Source organism: Xiphophorus couchianus, chromosome 9 (assembly GCF_001444195.1).
Source record: "Xiphophorus couchianus chromosome 9, X_couchianus-1.0, whole genome shotgun sequence".
NCBI lineage: Eukaryota > Metazoa > Chordata > Actinopteri > Cyprinodontiformes > Poeciliidae > Xiphophorus > Xiphophorus couchianus.
The window spans coordinates 13,459,997-13,482,199 of record NC_040236.1 but is presented as its reverse complement, the minus strand read 5'-3'; the positions used below and the strand labels follow the sequence as shown (position 1 = coordinate 13,482,199).

Genomic DNA, 22,203 nt, shown 5'->3' with positions numbered 1-22,203 from the left:
AAATGACACTGATATGTTCCATGGCAAAACACACTGTCACGTCACCGCCAGGCCCACATGATAAAGACAACAGATGAATTCAGTTTTGTGTTACTTCCTTCTAAGAAATGACCATGCCTTCTTTGGGGGAAACATATCTGCTATGATTTGAATGGGAGTCAATGCAATGTCTGAGCTATTTGGAGCAAACGAAGCTCAAGGTGTTTGGACATCATCCCACACAAAGCAAACAATTATATTGTAGTGATTGATTTAGCAAAGTTAGATAGAAAGACTTTCAAACAATTTAAGTTCCCTCTGGGATTAATAAAGAATTTTTGAATTCAATTCAATTCAATTCAATAAAGAACCACAGTGGAAGACAGGTTGGAGTGAAAATAAGTTTTCCCCTTAAAGTCTTTAAGCATATTTTCCCTCAGCATTGGGTGGCTCAGTTGGTAGAGCACACACACCATGCGCAAAGGTAGTCCTGTAGTCCTTAACGTAGTTGTTCTGGTTTCTGCTCGCAGCATCCTCAGCCACTAAAACTGAGCCAATGTGTTCAGTCAGTGATTAGATATAACCATGTTAAACAAAACTCAAGGTACTTGGACAGAAATTACATTTGTTTGTTAATTTTATGCTTCTATTGCACAAAAATAACACACTGATTCGCAATTGACTCATTGGTTCAACTTTTACCCCAAAGGGGACATGGTCACTGTGCTATAGCTAAAAACCTATAGAACACGTGTTTAACCAGCATGCAGCTAGATGCATTAGGATTGTCTCCACAACACAATATAGCTTAGTTATCCCTTCTACAGTTATTCAAAAATACTAATAATAAATGTTTTAAATACACATGACATGAGCAATTTTTTTCACTTTCCAGAACTCTGACGAGAGCTTACTGTAAGGGTTAATTCAATATAAGACAGTGCGTGAGAGGACATGGATAGAGTAATAAAAAATAACAATACTGTCCGGAGAAAGTCAAAGATGGGATATGAGAGGAGTAAAAAGAAAACAAAAAAAACCACAATAATAATAAAGAGTAATCTCTTATGGTTACAAATGGTCCGTAAATAGCATAAATCAGAAGCAATGGTCTTTCCAGCAGTCCCAAGACAGCTCCAATTTATCTCCATACTTTGTTCCTGACTAAAAAGAATGAGAGAAGAGAAAACTGCTAAAAGGGAAAACTAGAGAGGCCATTTAGTGATTTGAGCGGTGAAACTTCTCTGCTGCCAAGGACATGTAACAGAGAGCGAGAGAGAGAGAGAGACTGGAAGAGTCTCTCAATACATCAGACATCAGGAGTGATTCAGACAAGTAGCACCGCCTTTGAAAGGCCCATAAAGACGAGTCATTCTGAGACTGGTGAGCAATACAAAACAAAAAACATCCATGGATTGTATAACTTTGCATTGCAAAATACAAAGTGGATTTTTTTATGCGCAGGTAGAAAGAGGGCAAAAGAAAAATTCTTGATTTCACTTTTGCTGATTTACAAAACAGAAAAATATGCTAATAAAAAATGTGCCACTTCAATTTCGGGGTGCTTTTCCATCAGAATTGTTTCATAAAAAAAAGAGAAATGAGGTGTTGCAGAGACCTGCATACTTGCAGCATGTTTCAGACTCTTCAAGTCAGTCATTGTGAGTATCAAGCTTCATTGTAAAAACCTCTTTCTCTCTTATTTAATCAATAGAAACTTGACTATCTTGATTCATAGCATACGCTGGAGTACAGAAATATCTTCTGACAACCCCGGCTGTTTCTCATACACCAAATACCAACCATCCCACTAATAATCCAAGTTTTCTTTTCATCTGTACTACCAAAATTATTTTCTATCTGACATGCATAAGTTCTATGTTTCATGAGTTTTTCCTCTGTGAAGTTATAACTGTTTATTTCTTGTTTTTTCAGAGAATGAAGCAAGCAAAAAAAAAAAAGATAAGGCCACATACATCAAATACAGTTCACAGAGAAAAAACAAACGTGTTGGAATGAATACAAACAAGCAGACAATGAAAAATATCCTGTGAATGTACATGAAAAAAAGTAGCTTTTTTAGTAGTACCTGTCCTAGTTTATAAAAGTAGACTGATTCTCACCTTGACGAAAGCACACAATCTGTCACAGTGGTTCTGTGGTTTGACCAGGGAGTTTTGACTTGAATGATGCAAGTCAGTGACTCAATGCAATCTGCTGGGTTTGCTTGAACAGAAACTTTTTAACCAATTTGAATAATAAACTGAACTTGACTGTTGTGTTTGATAACTAGGATAAATTCAGAATGTATACAGTACAGACCAAAAGTTTGGACACACCTTCTAATTCAATGGGTTTTCTTTATCTTCATGACTATTTATATCTCCTCGTTAGTACAGTGGTGAGTATCCCCGCCTGTCACGCGGGAGACCGGGGTTCGATTCCCCGACGGGAGTGAAGTTTGTTTCAGGTCCCTCTCGAAAATGAGATCTAGATCTCAACAGGGTTTACCTGATTAAATAAAGGAATATTATAAGGCAAGAAATCCCACTTATTAACCTGACAGGGCACACCTATGAAGTGAAAACCATTTCAGGTGACTACCTCTTGAAGCTCATCAAGAAAATGCAGAGTGTGTGCAAAGCAGTAATCACAGCAAGAGGTTGCTACTTTGAAGAAACTAGAATATAAGGGATATTTTCAGTTGTTTTACACTTTTTTGTTTAGTGCATATTTCCACATGTGTTATTCATAGTTTTGATGCCTTCAGTGTGAATCTACAATGTCAATAGTCATGAAAATAAAGGAAACTCATTGGATTAAAAGGTGTGTTAAAAACTTTTAAAAAAGGTGGATTAAAAACTTTTGGTCTGTACTGTATAACTGCCTTGAAATATGCTTGTAGGATTGTACTGAATTGCCTTTTTCTCTCAAAAGTGCATGGAGACAACATGTTTGAAACTGACAACATAAAAAGAAAACTGAACTGGATAAAAGAATTAAATGAGTGACCAAACACAAATACTAAACTTAATAAGTCAGACAACTCAAAATGGTGTAAGTGGTGGTAACAACACTGACTGGTTTGAACAAACTCAGGACATGTTTCCATCATGAATTAAAACTTTGAGAGATTTGATTCATTCTAAACCATAAGTGCTGAAAAAATAGAAAAGGGTATTTCTGTTTCCCATAACTTCAAACTTACCAAAAAATTTGGTTAAGTTTTATATAAAAAAAAAAATTACCAAATTTTTGGTTAAGTTTGAGGTCTTCATGAATTTAATGCAAGAAGGGATGAATCTATGAGCTGAGCTTATCAATGGATCCCATTAAACACTTGCCACCTGAGGACTTTCTTTCATATTGTAAGTCATTATTGACAGAGAGTAGTATGGCAAATCAATGAGGGCTTAATTACATTTGAAGAATAGTCCAGAGGTGAAGCAAAACAAAGCCACCACTGTCTGCTTCCTGTCAAGACTTTGATTCAATTTTCCTCACCACCAACATCTGCTTAAGCATATTTGGTGGTGAGGAAAAGATAAGATAAGAATGTAATTTCAATTTTCAAGACAAAAAATAATAATTATACAAAATAATTAGCAGCTTCATGAATATCTACGCCACTAAAGGAAACAAGAGGCTGGAACTTAATGTTTAACGATTAGGAAAATCTTCTCATTTCTATTGTCCTATAGTGAGAAATCATTTCCTCATTCGTTCAGCAAATTCCATTAGAATATATATAATTCCATTACTATATATAAAGAAAAGCAACACAACTCTATTAGTTGTCGTAAAATGTCAGTTTAAAAACAGATCTTTAAAGGTTTCAGTACCCAAAACTAACAAAGTCATTATGCATTTGCTGTATGGCGGTCTGGTGGCCATCTCTGACTTCTTTAGCACATAGCTTGAAAAAAGGGAGATGAGCACAATCTAAATTTAAATGAGGTTTTACACATTAGGCGAAGAATGTATATGACCAGTTTCCACTTGAATAAATATATATTTATTCTTTTTATGCTAACACAACAAAATAAAACCTACGCATTGTAAGAGTGCAGAGGACGGTGATAGCAACATGAGGGAGGAATTAAACCTCATGTTATCTTAGCATGAAATTTTAATAAAAGACATGTACATTTTTCTTTTACTCTCTGACAGTAAATCAGACTGAAACTGTCCTGTTTTAAGGGTCGGTTAGAATTATAAAAAATATTTCAATTTGCTAAATGAAAAAATTAAAGAAGAAAGCTTATTTAGTCATGGTTTCCAAATGATCTTAAGAAGAAATACCTTAAGTTTTGGAGATATGTCCTGTGCCCTGATGAGCCTAAAATTAAAATGTTTGACAATAACAATGGTCTACACAGTGGGTATAAATAATGTGTGAAAATAATAACAACATTGGAACATTTGGAGGAAAAAGGAGCATGTTTGCAAGCTTAGCAACATCATCCCAACAACAAAGTACCAAGATGGAAGCATCATGCTGTGTGGCTGATGCAGGCCAGTTTGTGCTCTGAAAGTAGATGGCATCAAGAGGAAAGAACATCTGAAGCAAGCAGCTTGAGTCGAGACATCACTCAGGAAGTTAAAGCTTGTACAGAAATAGGTCATCTAAATGGAAAATGAACCTAAGCATATCACTAAATTAGTTACACATTAGCTAATAGATAAGATAATCAAAAAAGACAAGCCTACAAGCTCTGGAGTAGCCATCACAATGCCCTGATCTCAGTCTTAGAGAAAAGTTGTGGGTGTGCAGACAAGGTGGCATTTGATTGAAAAATTTATAAAATTCCCTCAAACTTACACAATTAACTTTAATATAATGATTGTCAGACGTATCTCAGGTATCAGACAGAACATGTGACAAATCACATCTCATTTCTACAAGGTTTCCTGTAATTTTAGGTGGGCATTTCACCATTTTGGTGTATGTTCTTCAATTCTTCCTTTGCCATTTTGAATGCCCCTTTCTTACCTACAAATGGTCATGAAACAGACTATTTTCTATCCATTTTTTCAAATTATGCTTTATGAGCTTATGTTTTGGTCCATTTCAGTTTTTTTATCATTTATGGAAACAAACTGGTTATAAAAAAGCTCAGATTTCACAGAATTTAATCCATTTGTATTCTCTGATTTTAAAATTTATTAATTTTATTACTTTTTTGGCTTTGATAAATTTGACATAGGGGATTGAAACCCCTGGTAAAACCAATACATCAACTGAGATTATTTTTATGGATATTATTCTTGTAATCCATGAAACCAATTTTCTTACAGAAAACCATACAGAAAATAGAAAATACCAAATTCAAAAATCATCAGTTAACAAAACAAATATGCAACATCCCCCTTGCAGGTAAGTATACTATTTGATGCATGGTCAGTTCAAGAATGGTGTTGGTACTCTTTCGTACCTAAAGAGGTCCAGTACCAAACTTGCTAAGATATGACATGACAGCATCCAGAATCTGCACTACCTTGTATTGATTAATATACTTGACCTATGAAACAACTGTAACATCATCACAATGACACAATGAATATTTTTTCTTCACACTTTATCATCTACCGTTCCCACTGACAAGGCTACAAAAGTTTTTCAGGGGCTTTATGTTTGAACTTTTAACATTTGTATTCAACCACATGTAAATATGGAACACAATTTTATTTAATAAGGATATGTTTTATGGCTGCTTAGAGGACAGACCCAGTACTGTATTAAGCAGCAAAAGCCTTCTAAATACACAGGGGGATTATACAAGTCCATTGTCCAGACCTCTTAGTTACAGGGTGAGACAAAAGTGGGTAAATAGAAACAGAAAAGCACACAGCATCACAGAAGTAATGTGGATAAAACCAGTGATGATTAAATGAAACAGTCGCAGAATATTAATTTGACATTTGCTCAAAAATATCAATTTACACCCCGTTATGACTTTGGTAATGCATTTATTGGAAAGAGATTAATATCAATACCATAAATCATTCAGGAGACACAACCAGAGCGAGGCATACTCACATGTTAGCTGATCTCTGTGTGGGAGCTATGCACCTATTAATCAATGTCCCTGCTGCTCTGGCCATGTCATCAGAGGAAAAGGCAAATTTATAAAAAGGGCAATAATCACACTGATACTCAAAGTAACATACTTAGATGTTTATGCAGTAGTGCTATCTATTTCCACTGACCTTCGCAAGGTTCTTCTCTGTGCAAAACTGATTGCTAGCTTCTGCATTTTCTTATCCCTTTGATGCCTTTGCTTGATTAGTTTTATGCATTATGCAGACAACATGCACCGAAAGTGACAACAAAGGAAATCTGATTGTGTTTTCAGAATACTAACTATTTTGGCCATGTTTTCATTGATAATGACACCAAGGTCAGTTGGTGTCATTATCAATGTGAATAACAGTGAAAAATGTTTGCTTTTTTATAGTCAAAAGGTTGCAAGTGCTATTTGATGAACTTCCCTTTAGACTCTGACTTGGGACAAACATTTCAGGTAACTTTTCACAATAGTTTGCTGGAACTTTTGCCCATGCGTCCAGACAGAACTGATGCAACTGAATCACATTGGAAACATTGTTTGAAACCAAATGTTCATTTCTGACTATGAATTTCTCTTGAAATTGAGATCAGAGCTTTGTGGTGGGACTTCAAAACATTTACTTTGTTATCCTTAAACCACACTGTAGGATTCTTTTAGAATTATTTCATACATGAAAAAGTTCTAGTTCCTCTGGGAGATTTTTTTTCCCTAATTAAATGGGAAAGAAAGCTGTTATAAGTGAAACAATGTATCATAGGAATAATTTAAGATCAATATTACAGAATTATTGACTTAAAACAAGCTTCTATGTTTTGCTGAAAAGTTATCTGTCAGTTAGTTTTGTCTTATTTCAAGTGTACTAAGAGATTTGTACTAGAAATCAGACAAAAATGCTTGATAAGATTTTGTATTTTTGAAGTGTATTTTATGAAGGGGGTTTATATTTATGCTTATACTAATTTTATGAATCTGACTAATTTTTTCAAAGAAAAAACAGACTTGTGAAGGACCACATTTCTTTTCCTGACACTTCGTCGATTTGTTTGGATTTTTCTATGAAATATAGAAATATTTATAGAATTATTTCTTTCATTTTACTGGCTCTTAGCAAACAGAAATAATTTTACCAATTTTAATTTACCTAAAACAGGGAAATGTAGTCTAATTTAATATCAGAAGATGAAAAAAGCTGTCATTTTATACAGTGTATGTAATTATCTGGCACTATTTATTTTGCTACATACAAATTGTCTTAATGTAGTATAGCATTCTCCAAAGCCAATGATCCATCGCAATTGGTGGAGGGGAAAGATTTGTTAAACATTCTCAGATATTGTTTTTCGGTGTTGCTACTCACCACTCTCAAAGCAAGCATCAAAAATCAGATGTCCTTTCCGTAGAGGTCCTGTGTATCCAGGTGGGCTTACTGTCAGCTTGTTGACATTCCCTACTAAGGCATCTTCCCCTCCAGCTTCATTTCCTGCAGAACAAGCAAAACATGCTGAATTTACATAAGTCTAACTTTGCTTTATGGTTTTCTATAAAACTCAGCAGCTGTTGATTTATTTTATATAAAAATGTACTATTCATACATGATTTTATCTTTTATATCATTTACTACAGCTCTTGAATGTTAAAATATGCAGTAAAAGAATCTGTGTAGAAAACGTACTGCATCACTTTGTTTATTTATGATGAAAAAATGCCCATATTAATTAATTCCCACTAATAATGTCAATGCATACTTCCCAGTTCCTATATGAGCACTTAAGCAACACATAGTTACATATGATCAGAGGCAAGTAGAATTGTATTAGTTTTATCTTTTTATTTGGAAAAGTGTTTGGTCTGCCGGAATTTGTTGCTTTGTCATTATAATTTTTTTTAAGTCTTTGAAATTAAGAAATGTACACTAAACTTAATATTTTTGTCTATCCAATGACAGCATTTTAAAATATTTATTAGATGTTATGATCTGTTTCTCAGTTCTTTTGTAACCTTTCACAAAATACTTTTTTACTCTTACTTGACTAATGTCCTTGATGGTTACTATTTGCTATTCTTGAGTATAAATATGTTGTAGTAGTGTTTTTACTGGAATACAATTTTATGGCCACTCCCAATTAAATATATATATATAATGTATAATGTGCTAAAGGGGTGCTACAGAAACTCCTTGAATTAGAGCTATCTCAGATAAGGAAAGACAGTTTGTCTCGTTGCGAGATTTGTGGATTTCTCCAAGGACGCCTTTCTGCTAACTCCTGTGTCAAAATGAGAGGGGTCAAAATACACACACGTGTGCACAGGTATAGTCTACCTAAAGATACTATTCAGCCGGTGAAAGACATGCAAATGCCATGTAAGTTGCAGTGACAGCACAAACTGTGGCCAGTTGTTTGAAGTCTACTTATTATTTTACAGAAAATATCGTTTAGTGTGGCTTTTAACTTAGAAGCATAAAAGCAACCGTTTGCTATTATTAGCTGCACTGTAATCCAGCTAGTTAGCACCCATGCTCATTGCACCTGTGATACTGTTTTTTTTCGTGAAGTAACTAAACGGTTTGAATATTCTACAATGCAATAAATGGCTGGTGGCCAAGTTGGCTCAAAACTGCTAGAATTACAATTCCATGTTTACATCTTTTCACCTGCTAGCTTGGCGATTAGCATACCGAGCCACAGCGTACGTTTAAAGACTCTCCGAGGGATACAAAGACCCGCTTGCTATTCGCCAGGCAGCAGGGTGGCGTGGCATCCCTTTCTGCTGTGTTAGAGGTGAGGATAAAGCAATGTAAAGCTCGTATTTACACACCAGACTCGACGTCTCTGTCAGTGTTTTCCTCCATCTTCCTCTCCCATCCGCACAGCCGACGCTTTTAGTGCGTTGCTACGGCAACGGAGAACGAGGAAGAGGGGAGAGGTCGGTCTGTACTGCAAGCAGCTCTGTGCAGGTATATTCCCTTCAGTAGATCATTTTGTGCCCTCACAGAAAATGCACAATTGATTTAACATAACAAAAGACGGTTCGGTTGTGTTTAATATGTATGGCGGCATGTTTACCTGAAACATAAGTGTAATTCAAAGTGACATTATTATGAAATTATTATAGTAACTTGAAGTGACATAATTTCGCGATAAAGCTCTGATTTATTTTCCAAAAGTAAACTGAAGAATCAGTGTGTAATGTCAATGTTCAGCACTGTGTCGGAAACTGGCAACATTAGTATTCTGCACATAGCAATATTACAAGCCAAGGCTTCCATTGACACTGCAGGGCAATCTGTATACTGGCCATAATTCAGTTTTATCACTGCCATACCTGAAATAAAACCCATTTTAATTATATTTTCAGAGAAAAATAAGCCAATAATTGCAAGCAGCAGTCAGAGATTGGGAATTATCCAGTAGATTCTAGTGTTAAAGCTGAAGATTTTCTAGACAATTGGAGCAGAGATGTCATCAGGGCCAATCAAGCCTGGCCCTATTCCTTTCCTATTACAAAGGCTGCACCTGATTAAGAACATCAGATGAGCCAGCGCGTAGCTCCTGGAGCAAGAGCCATACAGGTTGCTGCTAATTTTCAGCTTGTAAGCAGAGTGTAACAGGAGCAAATGAATAAGAGCCGAGAGAGAGCAAGGTTTTTTCTTAGCGCGTGTGATCTATATATGACGGCAAGCATCAACGGGCCACAGAGTAGATGGATCTGTATGATTATTTCTCAGATGACAGAAAGAGAATACAGAGCAGCTGTGTAATATTTTGTTAAAATTGAAAATTGAATAGCTGTCCTCAGTGGTATGTCATTCCTTTAACGCTGTGCCTATTAAAGAGCTATGTGGTGGTACAATCATTCATTTTCAAGAGAGATTGAAATTGAATTATGGAGCATGAGAAGAATGAATTAGATACACTACAAGTTCTTTTGTTTCTGAACTGTAATCAAAGCTATTTATGTGCCGAGTTTCAACCTTTGTAATATATTTGTTTGGTTCCCTTAGTATCATAATTCCATTTCTGCACATTATAATTGATCTTTTTCCTTTAAATGAAAATCTATTGTTATTTCACAAAGTTCGAAATTTATTTACACGGAATATTACGCTTTCAAAATGCACATCATATTGCTAGATGTTAGTATTTGTTTAACAAAGATGGAGCCACAATATATAAAAGAATTTCAAATGTATTGTTAGCGTACCTGGAATCAGAGGTCAAATAGCATAATAAATTAATAATTCCAGTGATTTCCTAGTTGTAGTTTATTGATTCTCGACTTGAATAGATGAGTTTATTATTTTCTCTTTGATAGATATGACATTTATTATTTTTGGGAGGATTTTATATGAGCTCATAAAACATGGAATGTTATACCGAGTACCCGAGTATTAGTGCCTAGAAGCCCTTGAGTTTTGATTAATGCCCTGGGGCTCCTCAGGGCATTAATCCTGCTCTTCCATCAAACCCAATCGTGGGAAATTGGTTGATTTTTATCTCTGGCTGATTGATTGGTGCATCACTGTTATTTGCTTAAAGTTTCACTTTAAGCAAATAACTTAACTTCTCTGTTAAAGATTTACATCATCGTATAATACTTTGAACAGTACCATCTAATTTTCAAATCCATTGAAAATTAGATGGTCCTCACCGGAACCAAATTATACGTCTCATTCATACATCCTACTTTGCTCTACTAACCTCAAAGCCAATGCGTTGAAATGTTTGCGATATGTGCCAGTCAACTAAGGTCTGCGAGGGGTGTCTGCAGAAGTCCATGTACAGACCAGATTATTGCAGCCATCGTGATGGCTCATGATGGGTAATTGTAACCCCAGTCAGAGAGTGGCACACAGCACTTGGAGAAAACAAGATTTGGATAATGGGGATAGGAAAAGTACAACAAAGAAACAAAAAGAGGACACTTTATACTGTTTTTTTCTCTTCTCTTATTCCTAGCCTCTTCTGAATGTATAAACCATTATCACCCGCTAAATGAGCTAAAACTTGCATAAAAATGAGCATATAAATTTTTGAATCGGTCAAATCAGCCTGCATACACGTAATAACATAAAGAGCTTACATAATGCTGTAGTGGTTACTTCTTGTCATGGGGTTTACATAAAAACAGAATCTAAACTTTTTATAGAAGTATAAAAAGTAAATTCAACAACATGGTTTTTCACATTTTAATTGTGTCTCAGGCGAGAAGATTTACTCCCATTCATAAAAGCTTTTTAAACCACTGATTACTTGGAACATTGTTTCACATCTTGTGGTTAAAATAAGATCTCTACTAACGTCAATAAAAAAAAATATTGGCACTTTTAATCTCAGGTTGCAAGTGACTGGAGGGTGCTCAGCATTATCACAATCCTGTGAAGAATCCATTTAAATAAAGCCTTCTGGGAAAGCATAGCTTTGGCTCAGCAAACATTTCTTTCAGAGCGAAATTTCTTTCTCCTAAATTGTAAAATGATCAAATAGATCATTCTTTATAATCGTCAAAAGGCAAAATCAGAAAGAATGTCCCGTTTACGACTCTGTCCTCAGGCCTAGTGTGTTTGTGTGTTTAAAGGAAGCAAATCTGTGTCTTAGCATTTATATTCCACCAAGTACAGGGAAACCCTTTTACCCTGCCATGCTGGGCACTTTTCACACTTAAAGTCCATCACCAATGAAGGAACAAGTCATGCAAAAATCAAAACAAGTGAGGACAAGGGGCACAGAGTTGGAGACAGGCTGTTGTGAGAGACTGGTCGAGAGTGTGAGGGATGGGGGGTTGTGGCAGGATCAGTTGGGGTGCAGAGACCAGGCGGCGGTACACAGAGAATCACTATGGTGACAGCAATCAGGGAGCTCAGGGGAGTGAGGCTGGGTCAGAGAGGAAGGCTTGAGAGGCAGCTGACTGAGGAATCAGCCCTCACTTTGGATGATTCAACTGACAGCTCCCCCCAGGGCTGTGCCGGACCAGCTGTCCCCAGAGACCATGAGCTTTACGAGACAGAGATGTGGCTAAAGCAGTTCTTTTCTAAGTGAAAAAGAAAAAAGAAAAAAAACACTGAATTGGAGCCGAATCAGTACAACAGTGCCACAACACAGCAATGATGTTGATTATGTTTTCACATATTCTGCAGCAGATGAAAATGCTACAAAAACAGGACTACGTGCTAATTTAAAACGTGTAAACACTTTTATATGGTGCGAGTTTTGTGATATTTTTCACCTTCTCTGTTGACATAAATGTTGGTTAAACCAGCAATTTGTTAACAGTTCAGTTTGTAATTCCGTAATCCTTTCATCCTTTTCACTTTTTTTGTCCATCATGTTCTCTGTCTCTCCATCCCTCTGCTCAACCCCCTCCTCCATCACATGTGCTGGACAGCAGCCACCTAAACAGATGGTCCAGTGTCAATAGGCTGCTATTAACTGGCCACTTCCCTGACTCTAATTCAAGACAGCGAAAAGCACATTTAAAGTACTGGGAACCAGTCCTCTGCCATGTAGATGAAGTTAGGAGTAAGACAGGTCAAAGGTTTGATTAGTGAAAATGATCCTATTAACATTTATAGAATATAATCCTTAGTCAGTGTTGGTTGATTTCGAGAACATTTATACTTACTTTCTCCTGCAGCAGATTAGATATACGTTGGCTTCTAGCATCAAAGTAAACCAATCCTGTTTCATATGAGCGTAAAACCCCACCTGAAGGTCAGCTGGCTGAAATAAGGTACTACTGTTTTTCTTTGTTTAAAATAAATACAAATACAGCTAGAAATAATTCTGGTCAGGACAAATGTAGACAATAATTAGTAAAACCTAAAGGAGAAAGAATTAAGGACCCTCAAAAGTCGGTTTTAGCCAATTTTCCTGAAGATGCCAGGTTCATCTGTTCATACAATGTATGCATAATTACAAAATCTTTTTTGCGTTTCAGGAGGGAGACCGATTCTGGGTCCCAGAGATGAATGTGTTTTGGTAGAAAATGCAAATCACAGCCAGAACAAAAGCTAAAGACAATGTGAGGAAAATTCCAGAAGGTAGTAAGAGACTGTCATTATTCACAGTGAAACAACCCCTTACTAAGATAGGCTGAAAGGCCACTCAGTGATGAAGAAGCCATAACTCCAGAAGCAACATAACAAGATGAATTATAATTTGGAAATGCACTCAGGAACAAATATTCTAAAGGGGGGCACACATTAGGAGCGCTTCCATTTTTCTCATCCAATGATATGCATCATTCGGCAAACTTGGCATAAGTTACATGTGTCGTGACACACTGTGCCAAGAAAGAACAGAGTATTAGACTCCAGCTGTGTATAGCTTTATCAGTAGTATTGATGCTTCCTAATATAACAGGTTTCTAAAGGATTGCTGGGTGTTGTGCCTAGGAGCACAACACCCAGCAATGACCAGACCCAGCAAGTGTGGATTGAAAATAATAGGTTCTTATTTTTTGACACATGTCTGATACTGCTAATGTGTGAGACACTTCATTTTTGGAGACATGTCCTGTGGTCTGATGAAACTGAAATTGAAGTGTTTGGCCATAATGAGCATTGTTATATTTGAAGGAAAAGGGGGGGACGCTTGCAATCCTTAAACATCATCCCAGCTGTGAAGTATGGGGGCTGTGACATCATGCTGTTTGGTTGTCTTTGAAAACTATGCACAGATATTAAAGCAACTCCCCAAGACATCACCCAAATCAGTTTTCAAAATGGACAGTGACCCTAAGCATGCCTTCACGTTAGTTACAAAACAACAAGAACCTCAGTGTTTTGGAGTGGCCATCACAAAGCTCTGATTCCAGCCCCATTGAAATTGTCTAGGCAAAGGCAACTGATCCATCTCTGCTACATAAGCTATGTTCAAAAGAAACTGGGTGAAATTGCAGCAAACCATTGTTTAAAGATCCACAATATTTCAGCTTTACCAAATACTAAGGAAATTTATGAATCTGACAGTTTTCTAAAAACAAATTGCCATTCCCTCTGTCATTATTATGACAAATAGTTTTGGTGATCCAAACTTACCTAAAACAGGAAAGGTTCAGTCTGAAAAGGGATTATGTTTTAATAGAGCATGTGCAAATGTACACACTATTGGTATTTTGTTTAAGTTTAAGGAGTAATTGTTTCTTTTCTGTTAATTCATGTCATACATTGCAGCATAAACATTATATTAAAACCATGACATTTTTGCCCAGATTTATCATACCATGGGAGTCTGCAGATATGCAGATGAAATCAGAGCTCTAAAAATATCAAAGGTGTTAACTTAATGAAAGAGTGACTCATGTTTTTTCTATGCTTGTTTGTCGAGGAGCTGGGATCTCCTGCCATGGCTGTGACTGGCTGCTTCGTCATCCCCCGCCACACCCTGCTGAGGAGAAAGGACAACCACCTGACCTTCACGCTCAGCCCAGCCAGATTTTCTCTCAGAGGTATCCTAAAACTGAACTCTCCTGGAGTTCCTTGTGACGTGGTTGCAGGTGGTTACTTTACTTCCACTTTTACCAATTACTGACAACATTGCTCCGCAAACCCTATGACTTGTTAGGTAAGCTTTAGAGCGCGTCCGTGCGGTGTTCCTGCGTGTCTTAGGAACTGACGCTTCAAAAGAAGGAGGAAAAGAGGAAAATCTAAATGACGGGAGATGCCCAGAGAGGACAGGATGTGGCGGCGGAGCTGCTAGAACAGTCTTCCCACCTTGTGGTCACACAGTGAACTGTAGCTGCCTGAACGCATGAGCAACTGGGGGAAGAGAGAGTGATGCGGAGGAGAGCGATGGAGTTAGAGAGGGAGGGAGCCAGAAGGAGCGAGACAGAGAGAGCGAGAGAGAGCAAAAAGGGAGGGGAGTTTAAACTAAGTGCTATGTTTTGGGACAGGCTAATCTGCTAGCGAGCAGTGTGAGGATCGGAGCGTATTGTATGAGCCAGTGTGCGGGGGACAGATAAGGGAGCCAGCCAGCCCGACCCACAGACCTACCGACTGCCTGCCTTTAATGTGCTGACTCTGGGGAGAATTTAAAAGACAGCGTATTGACTCCTCAGACGCGTGTTTGTGCGTGCGCGCCGGAGACCCTGGGCTCAAACGCCTCCAACTAACAGCCACAGCCCAGCCAGAAGTGCATCAGCAGACAAGGGAGCGAAAGAAAAAAACAAAACAACAACAAAAAACTAACCCAAAAACAGGACTGAAAAATTACAGCTCCCACATCAAAAATTAAAGAGGATTTTTTTTTTATATCCTCTTCTTTTTTCAATTGATTTTATTTTTTTCTTTATTTTTCTGTGTTCCCGGGACAGAGAGACTGACTCCCGATTCTGAAGAAGAAATCAGGAGGGAGCAGAGAAACTCAAGCGAATCCAAAAAAAAAAAAAAAATTAAAGGACAGAACAAAAACCTCATCGAATCTGAACATGTTTGAAATAAGCCGAACACTCAACGCTGCTTTGTTGAGCAACGAGGTAAAGATTTCTGGATTCTCTCCTTTATTTGTCGTTACAATTGTCCACATTCACCTGTGTACGTCTGCTGCCAACCATTCTGTCATGTGTGTTGTGTGTGTCTTTGCACCCAAAAGATAGAGGGGGGGTGTTTGATAGCAGTACGCTGGTTGGTATGGGGGGTCTCACTCATTCTGCTTTGTAATCATAAACAGAGAGCCAGTGCTTAGACTTTACATCAAAACCAAGGTAGCCATCGAGCCCATCTAACATAGGCTTGCTTGTGAAATTGCGCACCTTGGGCTGAAACTGTGTGTGCAAGTGTAAGTGTGCACATTCACACACATGCTTCTGTGCGAGAGCAAAGTCTTCTGTAAATCCCCGTCTACCTCCCTCTTTTTCTTCCAAGTTTCAGTTTTTTCCCCCCTCCAGCATTCCCACCATCCTTCCCATACCTGCTGTTATCTGCTCTCCTTCCCGTCTCTCACACCCCTCTTCCCTCTCTTTCCTCCCTTTTGTTATCTCTGTGCCTGTCCTCCCCTCTCCTCCCGTATCCGTGTATGAGCGTGTGTGTTCTGTGAGCAGCATCTCAAGATGATGGCGAGGTACGGGCAGCTCTCGGGACTGGCAGCCAGTGGCGTGGGCTCCGTCCCCGAGACGCACTCGCCGCTATTTTCCAGGGATCCCCTGTCATCGCCCGCCCAGATGGGCTACAGGTCACCCCTGGTAAGAGGATAGTAGACAGAACAATGTATCTAAATATATTTAATGAACACAGGGAAGCATATTTACCACAAAAGAAACAGGGAGATAGGAGTTTAGATTAAAAAAAAACTGTTGGGTTGTGTGTATTGAAGAAAACAGCAAAAAACAAAAGGTAGAAAGAGAGCAAATCAATTGTGGGATTCTGCCCGTATCCCCAGTGGATTGTATTAGCAAATATTTACATTGTTATGTTTGTTCAATTACGGCCGCCTACTCCGTCTTTAGCCTCTGCCAGTCAGCTTGTTATCAGGGGAATTTGAGGTGTTTGCGTGAGCATGCATGTGTGAATGAGTGGGTTAATATGTTAAACATTTATTTTCTGTCCTTGTTAAAATGTTACAGATCTTTCTACATGCATCTGCTTCCCAAAACTTCAAGTAAAACATAAAATAACAGAATAACCTTTAAACATCAGCAAGATGACGGATTTCCAATTACGTTTAATTGCAACTCTCATGTCAGTTAAATTCCCACCAAGCAGGAGAAAAAAAACAGGAACGTTTTCTGCTACCAGAGTCAACATTACTCTGCAATTTACACAGTAAAAAGAAAATTACTTGAGGGAAAAGCGGCTTGGGAAAATCTTCAGTGTTCAGGCATTAAAAAAAAAAGCGTTGTAAGAAAATCCCTGACTGGCCGCATAAAAAGCGACACGAAGCTGTGGGTGTCTAATCTGCTGCAAGCTCTTCATTGGTTCGGGCTCTCCTTCAAACTGGCTCAGATCCACACCCTGGAGCCTCCCGGAAGCCTTCATAACCCACCGTCATGCTGCTGCTGCTGACTGTACCTAGGGGTTCCCGTCAAGTCTATGCAAATGCAATGGGTGAGGGTACGCGGTGAAATATTGGCAGTGAAACCATACATTTGCTTTAAAATTCTTTAAATCTGAGCACATCGGTGCAGGGCGTTTTGTCGGAAGCCTTGTGCTTTCGACTGCCTACTTTGACCCACTGTTATCAGCTGTTTTCATAAAGGTGCTAGATCATAAATTATTCGAAACAAATTAGCTGAATTTATGGCATAAATGCATTTGAGATCATACTTTTTTGATTAATCTTGTCAGAAACCTTTCAGATAATATTTTCAGGTAACTGACTAAGCAGGGTGGAGCATCATAAACAGATTAGACGAAAGTAGGATAACATTATTTCAATCCATTGTTATTAGTAACTGCACAGTTAGATTTTTGGCAAAAAAAAGGCTTGTTAATGGGTTATTTTGGGGATTTATTTTACGTTTTTGTGTGAGCATTTGTGTAAGCGAATTTGTTTGTGTATTTGTTTAAAAATGTGTGCGTGTTGGGGTGGGTGTGCGTGTGTGTGTGTATGTCTGGATGATTACTCTGGTTAAAAAAGAGCATCGTTAAAGTGATTAATGGTGCCTTCATTAAGCATAGCAAGACCATTTGCATACATTAGATAAATGTGCTGGAAGATTCTGGCTGCTTTGGTGTGCAGAGTCTGAAAAGCAGGATTTCATTGTATTTTTAAGATGGTGCAATATTGCTTAGTACCATTTAAATATTGCGGCGCATCAATAAATAAGCACATTTTCGGTCAAGGAAACACTTTTGATGTCTGTTAATTTATTGAGACTTACATTTGATCCATAGGTATTCTGAACAAACACCAAAATGTCATTTTCTTCAGAGATTTGTACGGCAGTACGCGTGTGTTTGTGCAACAAGCTGCTTATTAAGTGTGTGGGCATCCTGTGGTCACAGCTGTAGGGCAGTGCATTTAAAGGAGCATTCAAAGAAATTAATTTCAAAAGCGATTAACAGGTAGCACACGGAGATATGCATGATTAATGACAAATATTCCAGCATTCACAATGAGCATTTGCAGGTTCAGTTTGTAGCTTTAGGGAGATTACGATGACTATTTTAAAAGAAGAAGTTAAATTTGTTTATGGGAAATTAATGATAAAAAGTCTAATTGCGAAATTGTCTGCTGACACTGACACCCAATTTTTATAACCTCACATCTATGAACATGGTGTGCTCCATGCTTCAGAGCTGAATGCTGTTAATTTAAGGAAAGCTCCACTGATTACCCACTGCAGGCAGCTGTCGTTCTCCATGTGACACTAGGCTTTGTTTGACAACTACAATCTTTTGTTTCAACATTCAAAACGAAGGCTTGCACAAACCCCACAACAACCCCATCCAAAAAAGGGGAGGTAAAAATGGCGGTTGGTGGCACAGACTCCGGCAAACATTTGTCACCACAGAATCTCAGCAGCCAGGAGATAGTTAGAGGTCATCTCTATTTCATAACAATAATTAGCTCCTTCCATCTGTGCTTCTCAGTGCATTTCCCCTTTCCTTGATTGCCTTGTTGTCTGTATCCAGGAAATTAGTTCATTTATGCTCTACAACCCTGCTGTCACCGAGGCACAAACAGGTGCAAGCACAGTGAACAGCGACACTGAAAAGAAAGAGACGCTCAGAGACGGAGAAACACAGAAATGGAGATATGTGCAAATTGTGGGATCAGAAATGATAATCGTGGCCATGAGCACAATGGCGCTTGATTAACACAGTGCTGGCACATAAAATAACAAACGTGGCTTTTGTGAGATGAGAGCGATTAGGTGATCGGCTGAAAATTTAAAAGTTGAAAAGTTGGAGGGAATAAACACAAGATGGTCTTTTTTTACTGCTTTCAGTCGCAAATTATTTGATGCAGTGCTCTCTGTCCAGCAAAAACCTTTCAGCTACAGGGTTTGTAGAGGGGTAAAAAAAAAGAAAAGAAGATACGCTACTGAACCATATCACGCCTATAGCATATCTCCCACTACAGTAGAGCGATTTATGACCACCCCGCTTCACATTTGAGTTCACATTCAGCATCACACGAGCTCGGGCTATGCAGCTTGTGCGAGTGCATCGTGTCATGTTTATGGTTGATGTGAGCACATGTGGTGTGTCGGCCACGGGAAACACACAGACACTCGCTACAAAGAGGCATGGGGAGGGGGCTCACATTTGTTGGAAGATGTGCGCGTGTTGGCCACCAGTGCTGCAGGGAGGGCCTAGTGATCAGCAGCTGAGCCTGCGTCCCGCTGGGAGCCATCACTACAGAATGAAGCAGGTGTCTGCATGCTCATGTACACCTTTTCTTCCAATACTGTACATAAATGCTGCAAGCCGGCTATACGTTCTCCTTTCGTTTGTCTGTAGTTTTTCAGTATGCCACTTTATCCCCAGGGATTTCTTACATGTGGCAATTTTGCTTTATGTTCTATGTTGATCCGCTCTGTGGATGATAGTGCAAAGGTTGTGCCTGTGATTTATGTATATGAACCTGGAAGTATGAGATGCCATGAACAGAAGGTTCAACACCCAGTGAAAGATCTCTTACATCATCTCTTAAATGATCAAAGACATTTAATTCTTAGTAGATTAAATGTGTATTCAGAACTAGACAACTAAAACAAACTAATATATCTTTAATAAAGAAATACTTATTTCTTTATAAGTAATAAGATTGTGCTTTACAAGAAAAAACACAATCTATAATCTCTGAACAAAAGGGTCACATCCACCAACAACTGCCAAAGTAGAAGTCAATCTGATATTAGTTCCACACTGACAGCTTGTTTTAAATGTATGGATTAACATAACTAATTTGTGATTATCACAGTTTATGTAGTAGCGGCTTAAACGTCCATAGTGTGTCTGTGAATTGTTGCAGTTTAATAGGTGGAAAAAAACAGCCTTACTTCCTGCTGCTTGTTTTAGTGTCTTAGAAAAGAAAAGACGTTTAATTTTAGGAAAAAATTTGTTGCCAACATGGAGCAATGTTTTCTCATCCAGTTGGAGTTATTTTGTTTAAAGGGAATAAATGCAGAGAGAATAATGAAACAGATAAGTCTGGGAAGAAAAAATAGTACTGTGTTTGCAAATCTGTCGAGATATTTTATCTACAAAAACTGGTTATGAAAACAATATCTCTGCGACTGTTTGACACGTTTACAGCTACATTTAGACAGTCCTATTCCCTGAATAAAATAGACATTTTTGTAAGATGCATTAGATCACTAAGCTTTTCTTGTAAAACTGACAGGGATTTCAAAACAGCTTTATGTCTGTATGCCAACCTTTCAGACCCTAACAAAAGAGGTATTGGTTGGTACAAGCCCTGTACTGACCTGTCTTCGTCTTTGATAATCTCACTCAGATGGCTTCTGCTCAGCCCTCTCCTTCAGACCAAAAAATCCACAGTGCAAACACAATCTCCTGTCTAAAAGGACATTACGTGGTCTTTTTTTCCCTTATTTAATAACAGATGCTCTTTTTTGTCACGCCTGAACAGACAAATACACTACTGTCATTTTAAAAACAGTCACATGAAGAAAAACCTGCTTTTTTGTTCAAAGCTGAGCGCCGCGTTGAAGCAGAGGCTCTGACAATACTGCCGATAGATGAGCGATTGTCTGCGTATGCGATCGTGGCGCATTGATGAACAACACTGTTTCGTCTTAAAATTGATAGTTCCAATGCCGGGTTCGTTTTCATTGATTCTTTAATTGCCGGGGATGAGGCAAAGTATCTGCCGTTACCATGAATAAATGATGCAAAGAGGACTTGTGCATTAGTGCAAGAAAGGGAGACCATTAAAGTCACTGCAACCCACTTGCAGTGCCCTCAAACATATCCAACATTTTGTGTACCTGTACTCAAAGTACAGGTATACAGGTAATCAATGTTTCTTTAAAAAATATATATACATGTGATCTATTTAATTTTATTTGAAGCAAAAGCTTAACTTTTTTTCAGCTAAAATAACAATAATAATAATGTAGTTATTTTGATCTTGTAAGATAGAATTAAGTAAAAATTAAAAAATGAACTGCAACTACATTTTATATTTCTTAGAATAGTTTCCCCTTTTGCTTTTCTGCTCTTTGTAGACTTACACGGGGTAAAGCAAACCAATATTAGCTGGTCAGTTAGTGGGGCTATGTGCTCTGGTAGCTAGCTTGCAGTCAGCTGGTTGAGACACATACTGTATCTCTCATAAACTGCCAGCTTTAGTTTTAAAATATCCATCCAGCCATCCATGGTAACCTAGAGTAATGTAAATATTTCCTAACCGCTAGAAATGTATGTCTGCCTTCTTTTGGCAAGCTGTACAGCTTAAGAAAACTCACATTTCATTGTGATTAAAGGACCTCGGTCCGAAGGAACGGTACATCAGAAAGTTTTAGAACGTGAGCATCAGTACTTCTTTTGTTCACTACTGTGAGAAAAACATAGATGCCTTCTTTCAGCCAGCTAACAAGCCTAATGGTGACAGGAGCGAGGTCTGCCATTATTTTGTGCTCTATATAGTTGAGGTGAAAACCCTTCCCCTGGGCCTTCCCTCACAGCTCCACCAGACTAGCGTCACAGAAATTAGCATACACCTGGTGGAACATAGTTACCTACTTGATTACTTGATTGTGCTATAAAAGAGCATTATCATTCTGAAAAATACATAATACCACCCTTTTAAATATGTTGTTGTTGGTATAGCAAATTTCAAATAAAATTTTGCTGAGGTTTTTTGTACAAAGTCCATCTATCTGTACTGTAGAGTGCAACCAGTTTTTGCATAGTACAGTGTGTGCTTTCCACCCTGACTCCTCCCTAAATCAACCGAACATCTCAACAACACAAAATAACTGAAACATGTCTAGAAGCATGTAGGCATTTAAGCCGAAACCAGTCGAGTTTTTTCTGGTGCATTACACCCTTTTCTCTTCAAGCATGAAGTGACATTTTCAGAGATGGATTTTTTTGCAGCGTGGGCATGCTGTGGTCCCCTGTGCCGATGGCCAGCCTTGTAAAGGACTCTGGATGCGTCTAATTTCTGAAAGGTTACCCCTTATCAAAAGCCACACGGTGCAGTCATTTATGCAGATCTGATAGCAAGATTTTTGATGGGGT

At 38.1% G+C, this 22,203-nt stretch overlaps 2 protein-coding genes across 9 annotated transcripts in view; one reads left to right on the top strand and one right to left on the bottom strand.

Annotated features, from left to right (window-relative positions):
• agbl4 (AGBL carboxypeptidase 4) overlaps positions 1 to 22,203 on the bottom strand; it is a 461,529-nt gene that overhangs the window by 297,751 nt on the left and 141,575 nt on the right. For 3 of the 4 annotated variants that reach the window (XM_028027774.1, XM_028027772.1, XM_028027773.1), the window contains one exon: positions 7,408 to 7,530. In XM_028027774.1, the coding sequence (XP_027883575.1) occupies positions 7,408 to 7,530 (123 nt within the window). Of the gene's footprint in view, positions 1 to 7,407; positions 7,531 to 8,867; positions 8,981 to 22,203 lie in introns of those variants that run through there. The other variant, XM_028027775.1, reaches the window with a different exon arrangement.
• elavl4 (ELAV like neuron-specific RNA binding protein 4) overlaps positions 14,675 to 22,203 on the top strand; it is a 92,457-nt gene continuing 84,928 nt past the window's right edge. The window contains exons 1-2 of one of the 5 annotated variants that reach the window (XM_028027779.1): positions 14,675 to 15,524; positions 16,089 to 16,229. In XM_028027779.1, coding sequence (XP_027883580.1) covers positions 15,477 to 15,524; positions 16,089 to 16,229 — 189 coding nt within the window. In that variant the 5' untranslated portion in view covers positions 14,675 to 15,476. The remainder of the gene's footprint in view (positions 15,525 to 16,088; positions 16,230 to 22,203) is intronic. The other 4 variants (XM_028027780.1, XM_028027777.1, XM_028027778.1 and 1 more) reach the window with 4 other exon arrangements.